Source organism: Lepus europaeus, chromosome 9 (genome assembly GCF_033115175.1).
Source record: "Lepus europaeus isolate LE1 chromosome 9, mLepTim1.pri, whole genome shotgun sequence".
NCBI classification, from domain to species: domain Eukaryota; kingdom Metazoa; phylum Chordata; class Mammalia; order Lagomorpha; family Leporidae; genus Lepus; species Lepus europaeus.
The window spans coordinates 65,913,349-65,928,726 of NC_084835.1; the positions used below are offsets into that span (position 1 = coordinate 65,913,349).

General features: G+C 37.3%; 1 protein-coding gene across 3 annotated transcripts in view; it reads right to left on the reverse strand.

Moving 5' to 3' along the window:
• SMCHD1 (structural maintenance of chromosomes flexible hinge domain containing 1) overlaps nucleotides 1–15,378 on the reverse strand; it is a 168,198-nt gene that overhangs the window by 67,708 nt on the left and 85,112 nt on the right. For all 3 annotated transcript variants that reach the window (XM_062201421.1, XM_062201419.1, XM_062201420.1), the window contains exons 22-28: nucleotides 14,726–14,798; nucleotides 11,237–11,376; nucleotides 10,177–10,311; nucleotides 9,035–9,262; nucleotides 4,177–4,325; nucleotides 2,374–2,462; nucleotides 1,343–1,461 (exon numbers count right to left, since the gene is read on the reverse strand). In XM_062201421.1, coding sequence (XP_062057405.1) covers nucleotides 1,343–1,461; nucleotides 2,374–2,462; nucleotides 4,177–4,325; nucleotides 9,035–9,262; nucleotides 10,177–10,311; nucleotides 11,237–11,376; nucleotides 14,726–14,798 — 933 coding nt within the window. The remainder of the gene's footprint in view (nucleotides 1–1,342; nucleotides 1,462–2,373; nucleotides 2,463–4,176; nucleotides 4,326–9,034; nucleotides 9,263–10,176; nucleotides 10,312–11,236; nucleotides 11,377–14,725; nucleotides 14,799–15,378) is intronic.

The following is a 15,378-nucleotide window of genomic DNA, read 5'->3' on the forward strand; positions in this document are numbered from 1 at the left end:
GAGGACTTTTGCCATAAAAACGAGGAGAGCAGGCCGGCGCCGTGGCTCACTTGGCTAATCCTCCGCCTGCGGCGCCGGCACCCCGGGTTCTAGTCCCATTTGGGGCGCCGGGTACTAGTCCTGGTTGCTCCTCTTCTAGTCTAGCTTTCTGCTGTGGCCCGGGACGGCAGCGGAGGATGGCACAAGTGCTTGGGTTCCTGCACCTGCATGGGAGACCAGGAGGAAGCACCAAGTTCCTGGCTTCGGATCGGCACAGCGCTGGCAGGAGCAGCCATTAGGGGAGTGAACCAAAGGAAGGAAGACCTTTCTCTCTATCTTTCTCTATCTTTCTCACTGTCTATAACTCTACCTGTCAAATTTAAAAAAAAAAAAAAAAAAGGAGGAGAGCAGAAAGATAGGAATGTAAGACTAAAAAGTTTTGGTGGTTTTTGGATGTAGAAGAGAAGTGAACAGGTTTAACCTGAGATATTGCAATGTGCTTATTTGCAACATGTTTATATATGTGAATGGCAATGATCTATTCAATACACGGAGAAGAGAAGATGTAGGAAGACAGGTCACAATTTAGGAGAAATGAAGAGAAAGAGGATAGAAATCTGTGGACAGAGTGATAGGAAGCAGGGACTGTTCACACATAACAGGAGCACATTTATTCTCATTTCATCTACATATATGGTGAAGCTAAACAATGAAAGTTCCTCAAAATCACTAAACAGACTTTATCACCAAACAAAACATTAAAAGTTCCTCAGCAGAGCTCTGATAGAGTGAAAGCAGTGTTCTAAAAATTAGAAAACAATAGCAAAACAGCTTAATGGAAACAGAAACTACTTGAAAGGCAATAAGGAGAGGACCTTCTCCCTAAACCTGTCCCTGTTCTATGCAGAACAGTTTGTTTTAAAGTCAAAGAATTCTACCAGAATTTTTAATTTTTATGCTAACCTGACCAAACTTTGTAGGGCAAGACCACCAAGAAATTTTATTTAAGTAACTACTTTTAAAAACAACTTTATAAATAAAAATACCAACATATTTATGAATAAAACAATATTACATCTATAATTTGCTTCAAGATGATATGTAAGGGGAGAAATGCTAAGTTGGACAATAAGAAATGGCAAGTTGAAGTTGCATGATGGGAACACAGGAGCTACCCCTACTCATGTTGTCTTATCTAATTTTGCATATGTTCGAAACTTTTCATTATAAAAGTTTTAATACTTTTCATGACTTCTTATTTTTAAAACTAAAATCAAACATCTTTTAATTATTTGTTTTTCCGAACTTCTTGTTACACATAAAACAATGGTATAAAACCCAGTTTTAACAGAAAGTAGCATACCTGAAAAGTAGTTTTCAAATTTGAAGTATCAAGTCCAACTCCAGCAATTGACAAAGCAGATAAAGAATTTGGTGAAAATGCTGGAATTTGATTTCCATACTGATCTGTAATTATAATAACTGAAGAAAAAATAAAAGTATTATCTTTTCTTTAAAGATACAAGTATCTACAACACAGTTAAAACTATGATTAGAAACATTATCTCTGTTCCCTTACACACTAACTTCTGAGTGTAAAATTATCATAATATTTATAATCATGACAAAAAAAATCAAGAATCAAGATAAGCAAGTTTATATATTTAAGTATGTATTTAATATATAAAGCAAATTTTAGCGTGAAAATTTAAAGGAAACATCTTAACAATATGGAATGCTATACGTTTGAAAACAATGAAGGCTACATAGGAATTCATTCATACATTTAATTTATACTTTTAATATTGTTAACTCTAACAAAAGGTGAGATGTCTTTCAACAAACTACTTTGCCAAACTGATTTCAAAGGTATGTCGAATTAGATAAAAATAGCCAAAATACTTCAATTTAACCCAACATCAGATTTTCCCCCCAAAATTGGTTTCCTTATGTTATTGATTTTCCTTGTTTTAAAAAAGTAATTAATTAATTATTATTTATTAGAGAGACAGTAAGCAAGCCAGAGAGGCAGAGATAGGGGGCTCCCTCTGTTTGTTGACTCACTCCCCAAACACACACAATGGCCAGGTGGCAAAGAGCCAGAATTCAATCCAGGTCTCTCATGTGGATGGCAGGAACTCAATTATTTGAGCCATCACTACTGTCTCCCAGGGTTCATATTAATAGGAAGCTGGAATCTGCAGGCAGAGCCAAAGAGACTGAAACCAGGTACTCTGATAATGGGCACAGGTCCCAACCAGCATCTTAACTGCTAAGCCAAATACCCACCTCCAAAAACAGACTTTAAACCAATAATATCATCTACCTCCAAAGTTTTCCTTTTGGAATATGTATGCTAAAACACTACTTTTAAAGAAAGGAGGCCACACTAACCTATTTCTCCATGAAGCTCTTGGCCCATCTGTACTGTTTTTCCTCCTTTTAATTCACATTTTAAATGTTTAGGTTCATCAGGGAGTGGTCTGAAATTGATTAACAAGTCAAAAAGCTTCAGTTATACCATTTATTGTAGAATAAAATTAAAACAGTTCTAACATGTTATAGAATAATACATAGATACACCATGTTCTAAAACTTATACACAATAACATTTCTCCAACTATTTCTTCAATTTGTAAAACACAGCTATTAGGCCAAAAGAAAATAGAAAGCTTGCAAAACAGTAGAGAATTCAGACCAAAATATTATAAGCATGTTAAATTAAAGTATCCATATTGTACTAAGATAAATTATGACAAGAAAATACCAAGCAAACAGGTCAGTAAGAATAATGCATCAAGAGATCTGGGTGCAGTCAGAGAATAATATATCTGGGAAAAAATTTAAATTTTAAATGACACATAAAAATGATACATATTTATGGGATACACTCTATAATGCCCAATCAGGAAAAGTGTTCCTTTCTCTTCAAACATTTAACATTATTTTATGGTGAAAACATTCAAAATTCTTTCTAGTTATTTTTTTTTATATTTTATTTAAAAGCTGTTGTAGGGGTTAGGAACAATATGGAAATGGGTAGAGGAATTGTTATTATTACTATTATTTGAGAAGGGGAGAGAATGAGACAGAGTTCCTATTGCTGGATACTCCCCAAATGTTCACAATGGCTGTGGTTGGGCCAGGTCGAAACCAGGAGTTGGGAATGCTACCCAAGTTTCCCATGTGGATGGCAGTGACTAAATAACTTGAGCCATCATTTACTGCCCTCAAAGGTATGCATTAACAGGAAGCTGGAATCAAGAGCTGAGACTCATACCTCAGTACTCTGATATGGGATATGGGCATCTTAACTGGTGTTTTAACTGATAGAACTAACGCCTGCCCCAGAGAAATTAAAATGCAAGAAGTCATTAGAAAAGAAGTGATAAAGGAACTGGCATGCCAGAGCAAAAGTATCCTGTTCCTGTTTTGCATATTTACTTAAATCTTTCTTTTCTGTGCATTCCACATATTAATTCTTCTTAAATTCATCTTTGAAAATCATCAATCACCAATTAATGAATTTTTCCTTACAAATAATGCATTAATTGACCACCTATAGCTTCACAGTTTTCAAGCCTTTGTCATTATTTTAACAAAAGATTTATTTATTTGAAAGGCAGAGAGAGAGAGACAGACAAACAGACAAACAGAAAGATCTTTCATTTGCTGGTTCAGTCCCCAAATGGCCACAATGACGAGGGCTGGGCCAGGCCAAAGCCAGGAGCCAGGAACTTCTAGGTCTTACACGTGGGTACAGGGGCCCAAGGTGTTGGGCCATCTTCCACTGCTTTCCCAGGTACATTAGAAGGGACCTGACTGGAAATGGAGCAGCTGGTACTCGAACCACAGTCCACATAGGACGATGGAGCTGCAGGCTGGGCTCAACCAGCTGAACCACAGCACCAGCCCCCTGACTTTGTGATTTTCCAAGTGTTTCACTGTTCTTTGCACTAGGAGAGATTTCCTTTAATGAAAGTTCTAGTTCCTCTAGGTACTATAGAGCCAATTCAACACAGGGTTATACTGATTACAAGAACAGCTCACTATCACCAGTGAAATTTTATTGCAAAGACAACCTGCCATATTTCATACAAACACATTAAAACAAATTGCACAAATGTATACTGGAAAAAGTATTCTCATTGCCACATACTGAATTTTAAAATAGCTCAAAATATTAAGATCACAAACCTTACTGTAAATGCACTTTCCAAAGACACATGATCATCTTGAAATGAAACTTGGCAATAGCGCATATCTTTTATAGAAGTTGGTACCTGCACATCAGGCAGCAGACCTTGTAGCAAGTGTTCTTTGTTAATCTCAGGAGTCCAGTTAACCTAGGAGAAAAATATACTTAGGAAAGAACTGCTTAGTCTGCGCTCAGATTATCATGTATCTTTAAAAAGATTCTGAAAGCTAAATTGTGAACCATTTTCCTCACTCCCCCCAAAAAAGGAGAAGTCCTTTTACAAACAGAAATGATGATTCCTATATTACTATGATTTTAAAAAAAGTATCTTCTTTTTTGTGGCTGTTAATGCTGCTGTAGTTTTGAATACAACAAAGTTTCTGAAGTCATTTATTCAGAGCTTCCCTACAAAATTATTACTGTGGTCATTATAGTTTGAAAATAACACACAAGGGCCGACGTTGTGGTGTAGGAGGTAAAGTCGCCGCATGCAGCGCCGGCATCCCATGTGGGTGCTGGTTCGAGTCCCAGCTGCTCCACTTCTGATCCAGCTATCTACTATGGCCTGGGAAAATAGTAGAAGATGGCTCAAGTCCTTGGGCCCCTGCACTCACGTGGGAAACCAGGAAAAAGCTCCTGGCTCCTGGCTTCGGATCGGTGCAGTTCAGGCCATTGTTGCCAATTGGGGAGTAAACTAGAGATTGAAGACTGCCCCCCACCCCCCGGGCCTCACCTTCTCTCTCTGTGTAACTCTGATTTTCAAATAAAAAAATAAATCTTTAAAAAAAATACAAAAAAAAAAAAAACATACAGATCAGATCAAATGATAAATTCTAAAAATATTCAACTGTTTTTCAAAAAGAAATCTTATTTACAGAAGCTCTGAAGGAGATGTAAACAGATCCTTATTTAGCAAGATGAGGGTTTACCTTTGGGTATTAATCTCTTTTTAGGAACTTTTAGCTCTATCTTAATTTTACATCCTTCACATTCACTATTTTTTTTTTTAAAGAGTATTCATTCATTCATTACATAAAGTTACTGAGGGAGAGGAAGCGTCAGAGATCTTGTATAACCTACTTCATTACCGAAATGGCCAAAGCCAGAATCCTAGAACTACTTCTGGATTTCCAACGTGGGTGGCAGGCTCCAAGCACTACATCCCACTGCTTTTCCAGGTGCATCAGCAAGGAGCAGGTAGCACTGATTAACCTATCTTGCCCTCCTTTAAACTTTCAATATGAAAACTTTTAGTTTACTGTTCTCTACTGTTAGCCATTTACAGTTGTGATTTTAAAGTCGCTGATATTCCAATATTGTTCTCTAGTTTATGTTGACTAATGTTTTCAGTCACATTTATATATATAAATATATTAAAATATATTTTATAGAAAATATTTATATATTTATATAAAATATATAGATTTTAAAGATTTATTTATTTGAAAGAGTTACAGAGAGATACAGGGAGAGAGAAAGAGAGAGAAAGAGAGAGAGAGAGAGAGAGAGAGAGAGAGAATGAGAATGTCAGTCTTCAATCTGCTACTCATTCCCCAGATGGCTGCAATGGTCAAAGCTGTGTTGAGCTGAAGCTAGGAGCGAGGAGCTTCTTCCGGGTCTCCCACAAGGGTGCAGAGGCCCAAAGACTTTTGGGCTGTCTTCCACTGCCTTCCCAGGCCATGGCAGAGAGCTGGATTGAAAGAGGAGTAGCTTGGACTAGCAATGGTACCCATATGGGATGCCGGCATTGCAGGTGGCAACTTTACACACTGCACCACAGATCCATCCTCCACATTTTTAAATCATCTTTAACCTTTGTTCTTGTTTATTGTAATTTTTTCCCCAAAATAGTTAAGTAAATGAAGAACTACATAAAATGTATAAAACCTTTTTTTCTCACCCTCATGGTGAACTATCTCCCGGATGGATTCCTATTTCAGTCCGGTTGAATTCCCTAAATCATGGCTTAATTCTCTAAAGACCAGGAAACCACTGTAAAGAGGGTACATATAATTTAAGAGTAGTAACCGGGGTCAGTGCTGTGGTGCAGCAGGTTAACGCCCTGGCCTGAACTGCTGGCATCCCATATTGACGCCAGTTCAAGACCCGGCTGCTCCACTTCTGATACAGCTCTCTGCTTTGGCCTGGAAAGCAGTAGAAGATGGCCCAAGTCCTTGGGCCCCTGAACCTGTGTGGGAGACCTGGAAGAAGCTCCTGGCTCTTGGCTTTGGATCAGCACAACTCAGGCCATTGCGGCCAATTGGGGAGTGAACCATCGGATGGAAGACCCCTCCCTCTCTCTCTCTCTGCTTCTCCTCTCTCTGTGAAACTCTGACTTTCAAATAAATAGATAAATATTAAAAAAAAAAAATAGTAACCACTCTCATTGTTGATGAAGAGGTACATGATTTAAAGTTTCTGATATATCAAGAAACATAATCACTACACATGATGCAAAAATGTATTAAATAAGAAACTAGGAAGTGAAGACATTATAATAAGAAAGCAAGGAAGTAGTTAGAAGCCAGGTACCACTTTTAAAATACTCATCTTTGAAACTGTTCACAGACAAAATTGGATTGCATCCCATCTAAGCCAGGCTGAGATTATTTCTCTCAATTCTCTTTATCCCTCACTGTAGAGGGGAAAAATAAATGCTGTTGGAGCAAAAGTTTAAAAGCAAAGTCATTTAGGGACTGGTGACTTGGTGCAGTGGGTTAAGTTGCTGCCTACAATATTAGCATTCCATATGGGCACTGGTTCGAGACCCCGCTGCTCCACTTCCAACCCAGCTCCCTGATAATGGCCTGGGAAGTAGCAGAGATGGCCCAAGTGGGAAATCCAGATGAAATTCCTAGTATTGGCGTGGCTCAGACCTGGCCTTTGTAGCCACTTGGGGATTGAATCAGTGGGTGGAAGACTTTTAAGAAGGTATGTGTCTCATATGGAAGAGTTGAAAAGATTTTAGAAGAAGCAAGCAAGATTATCCACTTTTCTATACATTAAGAATCTTTCAGCCAGCGCCACAGTTCACTAGGCTAATCCTCCGTCTGCGGCACCGGCACCTGGGGTTCTAGTCCCGGTTGGGGCGCCGGTTCTGTTCCGGTTGCTCCTCTTCCAGTCCAGCTCTCTGCTGTGGCTGGGGAAGGCAGAGGAGGATAGCCCAAGTGCTTGGGCCCTGCACCTGCGTGGGAGACCAGGAGGAAGCACCTGGCTCCTAGCTTCGGATTGGCACAGCAGCGGCTGTAGCGGCCATTTGGGGAGTGAACCAAAGGAAGAAAGACCTTTCTCTCTCTCTCACTGTCCACTCTGCCTGTCAAAAAAAAAAAAAAAAAAAAAGAATCCTGAGGCCGGCGCTTTAGCACAGTGGGTTGATGCCCTGGCCTGAGGTGCCGGCATCCTATGTGGGCACCAGATTGAGACCTGGCTGCTCCACTTCCCATCCAGCTCTCTACTCTGGCCTGGGAAAGCAGCAGAGGATGGCCCAGGTCCTTGGGTCCCTGCACCCATGTGAAGGACCCAAAGGAAGCTCCTGGCTTCACAGCCATTGCGACCAATTGGGGAGTGAACCATCGGATGGAAGACCTCTCTCTCTCCCTCTCCTCTGTGTGACTCTTTCAAATTAATAATAATAATAATAATAATAATAATAATAAAAAAGAATCTTCCCAACAGTTTGATTTGGTTCTCTGCTCCATGAGATATTAGTTATAATATGAAGATTCATCCTTATCAAGGTACAAATGTCACATTTAGATATTTAGATGATAGGACCAATAAAACTGTTGTGTAATCATATTTTTAAAAATTTATTTATCTGAAAGGCAGAGTGATAAAGAAAGACTGCAATATCTTCCATCTGTTGGTTTATTCCCTAAATGCTTGCAATGGAATGATCTTAGCCATGCTGATACCAGGAATTAGGAATTCCACTCCTGTCTCTAACTGGGTGGCAGGAACCCAAATACTTGGACCATCCTCCAATCCTCTCAGGTATACTAGCAGGAAGCTGGACTGGAAGTGCTCAGTAGACAGGACTTGAACAAGGCAATGGGATGTGGGTGTTCAAAGCTGCAGATTTACCTGTTGCAACACAAGGTCCAACCCAAGATAATAATTTAGAGAATTATTGGCATACCAGTTTCAAATGGTCATCAGGCCTCTGTAGTCAACAACACTGTTTTACTATTTGCCTTTAACAGATCTCTTGTTTAGTGCAGCTACAAGTATGTTACTTGGTAAAATGGTGAGCTTCACTGTGATTGCAAAAACACAATTGGATAGGAAGTAAACAACTAAACAAAAAGGTGAAATTTAGACCTTTGGTCTAAGTGTCAAACTCATTTTTCTTTTTCCTCTAATATTAATTATTTGAAAGGCAGAGCTACAGACAAAGAGTGAGCCAGTGTGTGCAATATATTCATTCACCAGATGGCCACACAGCAGGGGCTGGGCCAGGCCAAAGACAAGAGCCAGAAACTTCATTCTGGTCTCCACATAAGTGGCAGAGGCCCAAAGTATCAGGACCATTTTATGTTGTCTTCCCAGGCAAATTAGCAGGAAGCTAGATCAGAAGCAGAGTACTCAGAACCAGAACTCCAATATGGGGTACTAGCACCATAAGCAGCAGCTTAACCCACTGTTCCACAGGTTGGTCCCTCAAAATCACTTTTCTAAGTTCAAATTTGTCACACATGAACCACCCATATTTCAATGTAGCTGATAAAAAAATCTTATTTAGTCTAGAATTTTAAAAAACAATATTATTTTTCTGTGAGAGACTTCTTAGAAACTACTTCTTGCTCAACCTTCCAAGCATAAAGTCTTGAAAAAAACCAATGTGTTAAACATACTTACTTTAATTTTTTCTGCTAAAGTTGATGTTATATTAATTTCTCTTTCTCCTTCATCATACATTTGGAAAATAAGATTATGCATAATGTCGCCTGCTATCCAATTAACTTCATCCTGGTGTTTGATCTGGATTGCCTTCTGCCCTTCTACGCTGAATATCTGTAATCTTGCAACATGGCTACTGGGAAGCAACTTGATTGTCTTTTCCACAGGTGTGACATCCTTACAACTCTAGGGAAATGCAGAAACACAGAGTGATACCTGTACTGAAAGTTTTTTTAACTTTATTAATGATTGTCTTACACTGCTAAAAAATCAATTTCACTACTATGGAAGAGTATCTTCTATACCATTATACTAAAATTTATCATGAAGAAGGCATTGTACTATAAATAATTCTGTATTTTATACCATCAGGTTATAAATGACAGGGGTTACATTTTAAAAACCAAAAAAACAGTGTATTTGGATTAGAAAGATTGCCTCCTCCTTTATTTCTGAATTTACATAAAAGCACTGTCAATTTTTAATCACATCAGTTATGATGTAGCATTTATTAACAACAACAAAGATAAAAGGAATTAAAAACTCAAAATCAGGGACAGACAGCTGCAATAAAACACAGATTACACTCAAGCTTTAAAAATGAAAATCATCATACTGGCACATTATCTAGAAATCCCACCACGTGACAGTACTAGTAAACTATGTGTTTACAGAGTTATATACACAAATTAAAGTTTTCTATGTCTTGCAGTGGTGGTTTAAGTGGAGATAATCTGTAAACATTTTAAGAAACTAATAGGAACAGTACAAATCAAAAGAATAAATGATTCATTTTAACATAGGAAAAAATAATCTTAAGGAAATGTAAATCAATAATAGCTATACCTATTGTAGAATCTTTATCAAGATAAATACTATTATTTGATACAAAAATGTTAAACTAGTCATTTCGCCATTTAATGTGGCCTCTTTTTCCCTTTGGCTAAGATAATCACAAATAGCTTGTTTTTAAAAGGTCAATAATCACAAATACCTCATTTTTTAAGGTCAAACAACTTTGTGTAAAATACTATAAGGCTGCCAAAGACTATTTGTATTAAGACTTAAAATAATATAAATGAGTACTAATAACAACTTACAGGTATTTCAATTCTTGCTTTAAGTGTCTGGTCTTTTTTAATATTCTGGACTTGAATGGCAGATCCTGTTAAAATGCTGGTTCCAGAACTACTGCAATCAACAGTGTAGACTGGAAGGTTTGGAGCACCTGAAAACTATTGGCAGGTTGAAAAAAATTAATATCCAAGTCAAGTGTTACTGTTTTTCAATAATTGATCAAATTTTCAAACAACTCACAACAACTACCATTTTGGGTCACAAAGTAGAAAATTCTAAATACAAGGTTAGTTCAAAAAGTTTGTAAAAATGTAATGCGAAGATATCTTTGGTGAAAAAACTTTTAAACCCATATATAGTTTACCATTATATGAGTTTTCACAAATATTTTTAGGGTCCTCCATATGCATGGATTTCAAACACGTTCTAGATCAAAATAAACTTATCTTTTAATTCCATTTTTAAATTAACTTTTAAAAGTACTTTTCTGAAACTCAGAGTTCTAGAGGATTTCTGAACAAAAAGACTTTTTATAATGCTAAGTAACAATTACCTGTTTAGAAAGAGAACTTCTTAATCATGACTCTTTTTTATTTTAATCTATTTACTTGTATTTTTCTTTCCTTTTTAGTGGTCTTTTACCAACCTTCATTTATAAATCTACTGACGATCCTGAAAGGTAGTTTTATCATTCTATCTATAAGTAAAATATTTCATCTAAAATAAGGCAGATGAAGACAAAGGAAAAGATGGTAAAAAAAAACAAAAAAAAAAAAAACAACTTTTCATCCATAAATTCCATTATGAAACTGGGCATAGCTGACATCTGTTGGCTTGGGGACACTGAAAAACTACTGACAATGAGAGTTTCCCACAAATTTCTCGATCTAATAATGACTAAAGACTGAGATACTATGCAAGTCTTACTATGAAGTAGTTATATAGTACAAATACAGAACTATACTAGCTTTATAGTAGATATAGAATAAAGAGATATATAGATAAAGTAGATATAGTCATTGCCATTTATTATAATGGAATTCAAAATAAAATCTAAATACTCCTATCTTACAACAAGCTTACCTTACAATGAACAATCAACTTTGGTTGTGCTGTTAGGTTGTCTGACTCATCTAAAACTTCCACCTGAAATGGGAAAGCTGTTCCATTTTCTATAACTAAAATTTCAGAATCAGGTTTCACTTTCAATCGATGAGGGGGACCTATCAAGAAATCATATAATTATAATCATATAATCAAATACATATTCAGGTTTCAAAGACCAAAGCATCAAAAATAACCAAAATTTAAAGAGTTAATGTTTTATTAATAATGCCAAGTAAGAAAAAACTAAACAATGTCTATATTGAATCATTTTTATTCTAAAATGCATAGATTCTCTACATAAGAAGTTTCAATTTATTAGCAAAATGTGTAATACCTAGGATTAGTTTATGTTGAGATATGACAACGAGTTAATTCATATTAGAAATCAACTAAACATGTAAAACTTTTTTTAAAGATTTATTTATTTATTTACTTTTTTTTTGACAGGCAGAGTGGACAGTAGAGGGAGACAGAGAGAAAGGTCTTCCTTTTGCCATTGGTTCACCCTCCAATGGCCGGCGCACTGCGCTGATCCGATGGCAGGAGCCAGGCGCTTCTCCTGGTCTCCCATGGGGTGCAGGGCCCAAGTACTTGGGCCATCCTCCACTGTACACCCTGGCCACAGCAGAGAGCTGGCCTGGAAGAGGGGCAACCGGGACAGGATCGGTGCCCCGACTGGGACTAGAACCCGGTGTGTCGGCGCTGCAAGGTGGAGGATTAGCCTATTGAGCCGCGGCGCCGGCTTATTTATTTAAAGTCAGAGTTACACAGAGAGAGGAAAGGCAGAGAGAGACAGAGAGAGACAGAGAGAGAGAGAGAGAGAGAGAGAGAAAGTCTTCCATCCAATGGTTTACTCCCCAATTGACCCAAAGGCCAGAGCTGTGCCGATCCAAAGCCAGGAGCCAGTAGCTTTATCCAGGTCTCCAACATGGGTGCAGGGGTCCAAGGACTTGGGCCATCTTCTACTACTTTCCCAGTCCATAGCAGAGAGTTGGATGGGAAGCGGAGCAGCCAGGTCTCGAACCGGCGCCCACATGGGATGTCGGCGCTTCAGGCCAGGGTGTTAACTCACTGTGCCACAGAGCCGGCTCCAACATGTAAAACTTAAGCAGTAGAAGATGTCCCAAGTAGAAGATGTCCCAAGTCCTTGGGCCCCTGCACCCGCGTAGGAGACCTGGAAAAAGCTCCTGGCTTCAGATCAGATCACCTCCAGCCATTATAGCCATCTGGGGAGTGAACCAGTTGTTAGAATCCTCCCGCCCCGCACCTCTGCAACTCTTTCAAATAAAATAAATAAATCTTAAAGAAAGTTAAAAAAAATTATAATCAGATAATTTACTCGAGAAATTGCCCATTACCTCTGATGTCATGAGTATGTAATATCACAAGTTTTCTATAAGATCAATAAAAGAGGGTTTGTATCTCTGGAGTAAGCTAATCTGGTATACTCCATAAACACTAATGTTTGAAAATTCAACATGTCAAACACTGGTTAACACAAGCATACAAATATAGTTATTGGGATAGGTGACTGGCCTAGCGGTTAAGTCACCATCTGGGACACTAGCAACCCAAGCAACCCATATCAGAGAAACTGGGTTCAAGTTACACTCCCCTTCAGATTCTAGCTTTTAGCAAATATGTACCTTGGGTGGCAGTAGGTGATGACTCAAATACTTGGGTTTCTGCCACCCATACAGCAGACTCAGATTGAGTTCCTGGCTCCTGGCTTTTGCATGGCCCAACTCTGGCTTTTCTAACCATTTGGGGAGAACCAGTAGATGGAAGGTATCTCTTTTTCTGTCTCTCAATTAAATAAAAATTTCTCCAAAAAACCCTCAAAGATTTTTAGATGTTACTACAAAGGCTACCAGAAACACTTAATTTGCTTTGTAAAAACGTTAATGTTCATCATTTACTGTGTTGTTTTAATTAAGCATTGTTCTCATATAAACCTCACAATTTTAAAGAAAGAGTACTATCCTCATTTTGCAGGTGATGAAATATCACTGTGTAATTAATGCAGAGATTACATCCCACTGGATTCAGGAAAATACTTAATCCAGAGAGATTTACAACAGAGAATTCTTTTTGTCATTTTAAACCTTTTGCCTTAAGTCACCACTTGATACTATCTCCTCCTTTACTATTTTTGTTCCCAGATTCTAAAACAAATCAGAGCAATCTAATTACTAAGAATTCTATTACTCAAATCCACAATATTTGGCTAATCTCTAAAATAAAAGCCTGTGCTTATTAATACAACTAACTGTTTCTCATATTTCTACCACTGTGCCAATTTTCACTTCCTTATTAATTCACGCTTGAGAGAGAAACCTTGAACAATGGAAAAGTTTTTTAAAAACTTTTGTTGTTTGATAAGCAGACGTGAAGGGAGGAAAGGGAAAGCAAGTAGAGCCACAGAGCTTGCAAACTTGCTCACTCCACTAATACTTCCAACAGCTGGGATTGAACTGGGCCAAAACCAGAGTTAGGAACACAATTCAGGTCTCCCAAGAGGGTGGCAGGAACCCAGCTACTTGTCTGTTGCATGTTGTATCCAAGAATCTCAGGAGAAGGAAGCTGAATTGTGAGCCAGAGTTGAGACATGAATCCAGTTACTCCAATATGGGATACAGAAGTCTTAACCACTAGGCCAAACGCTGTCCCAATAATTTGTGAAAGCACATAAGTTAAATGCTTCTTTTTGCTTAAACAAATAAAAATATTATATATGGACAAAGATACGATCACACTACTGACAATATCAGAGAGCTAAAACTTATATGCCAAGCACTATTCTAATTATTCTAGATATACACACTTTCATAGTACTTTGCACAGTACTGGGATAATGAAAATTCATGCATATTAGAACTATATTCTCCATTGAATATAGTTACTACAGATTGTGCAAATTGAGGACTACCTATAACTTGCTTAATCCTTACAAATTAACCCTAAAAGCGTACATACTATCACATTTTACAGGTGAAGAAACTGAGGAAGGATCAACTCTAGAAAATACTCTTTGAACCTTTACAATAGACTGCCTCTCAAACTATCCAGCAGGTTCTGTCCTATCTAACCTAAAAGCAACATCACTTTCTCAAATTAAGCCATTACCAATTAAAAACTTTCTTCTTAAAAAAAAAATATATATATATATATATATATATTTATATATAAAGGCTGAAACCAGTTTTTACAGAAACCTAGTAAGTATATTCCTGAGAATAGAGTCTTTAACACATTTTCAATACTTAAAATTTTTTCCAAAGATTATTTTCAGAACTTCACTAATAGATTTCTGGTCATTTCTGTCAGTGCCAGGTTTGACAATTCAAGTTATTTTGAAAAAGCAGACTTATACCTTCCTGACTCTGTAACTTTATAAGGATCAATATATCCTAAAATATTATTGAAAAGGTTAAGTATCAAGAATACTTCTTAAAATTGTATTACCGGGCAGTAATCTCATTTTCAAAATCTGTGAGTCTTCTTTTAAACCTGGTAGAATAACCTTCAGATTAAAATTCTGTGGGGAAAAGAAAATCATAAAAATTAAAACTAAGTGCTGATCACAAATTACAAGTTCATTACCACAATTCTCTTTTTCGCTTTTCATTTTCATATCATTATAGCAATCTACTAATACTTTATTGACTAAATTATCATTTATAATACATGTGAGAGACTCAGAGGAAAACACGGATCTAAACTGCTTCCTTATAGGCAATAGTTTCTCAGACACATAAGACCTAACTTCTGAATAATTACCGGAACCGAATGGGTATTATTTAATAAAAAGTGAATAGAAAAGTGGAAAAAACCCAAAAGTCTAAAATTCTTTAAATATAATGTAGTATTCTATGGAATCCCAGAATTAAAAAATAACCGGAAACACTGGAATAAAGTCAACAGTACTACTAACAGTATTTTATCAATGTTAACTTCTTGTGTAAATAATTGTATATGAGGTGTTATAATTTTTTTTTTTTTTTTTTGACAGGCAGAGTGGACAATGAGAAAGAGAGACGGAAAAGTCTGCCTTTTGCCGTAGGTGCTTATCCTGATCTCCGATGGGGTGCAGGGCCCAAGCACTTGGGCCATCCTCC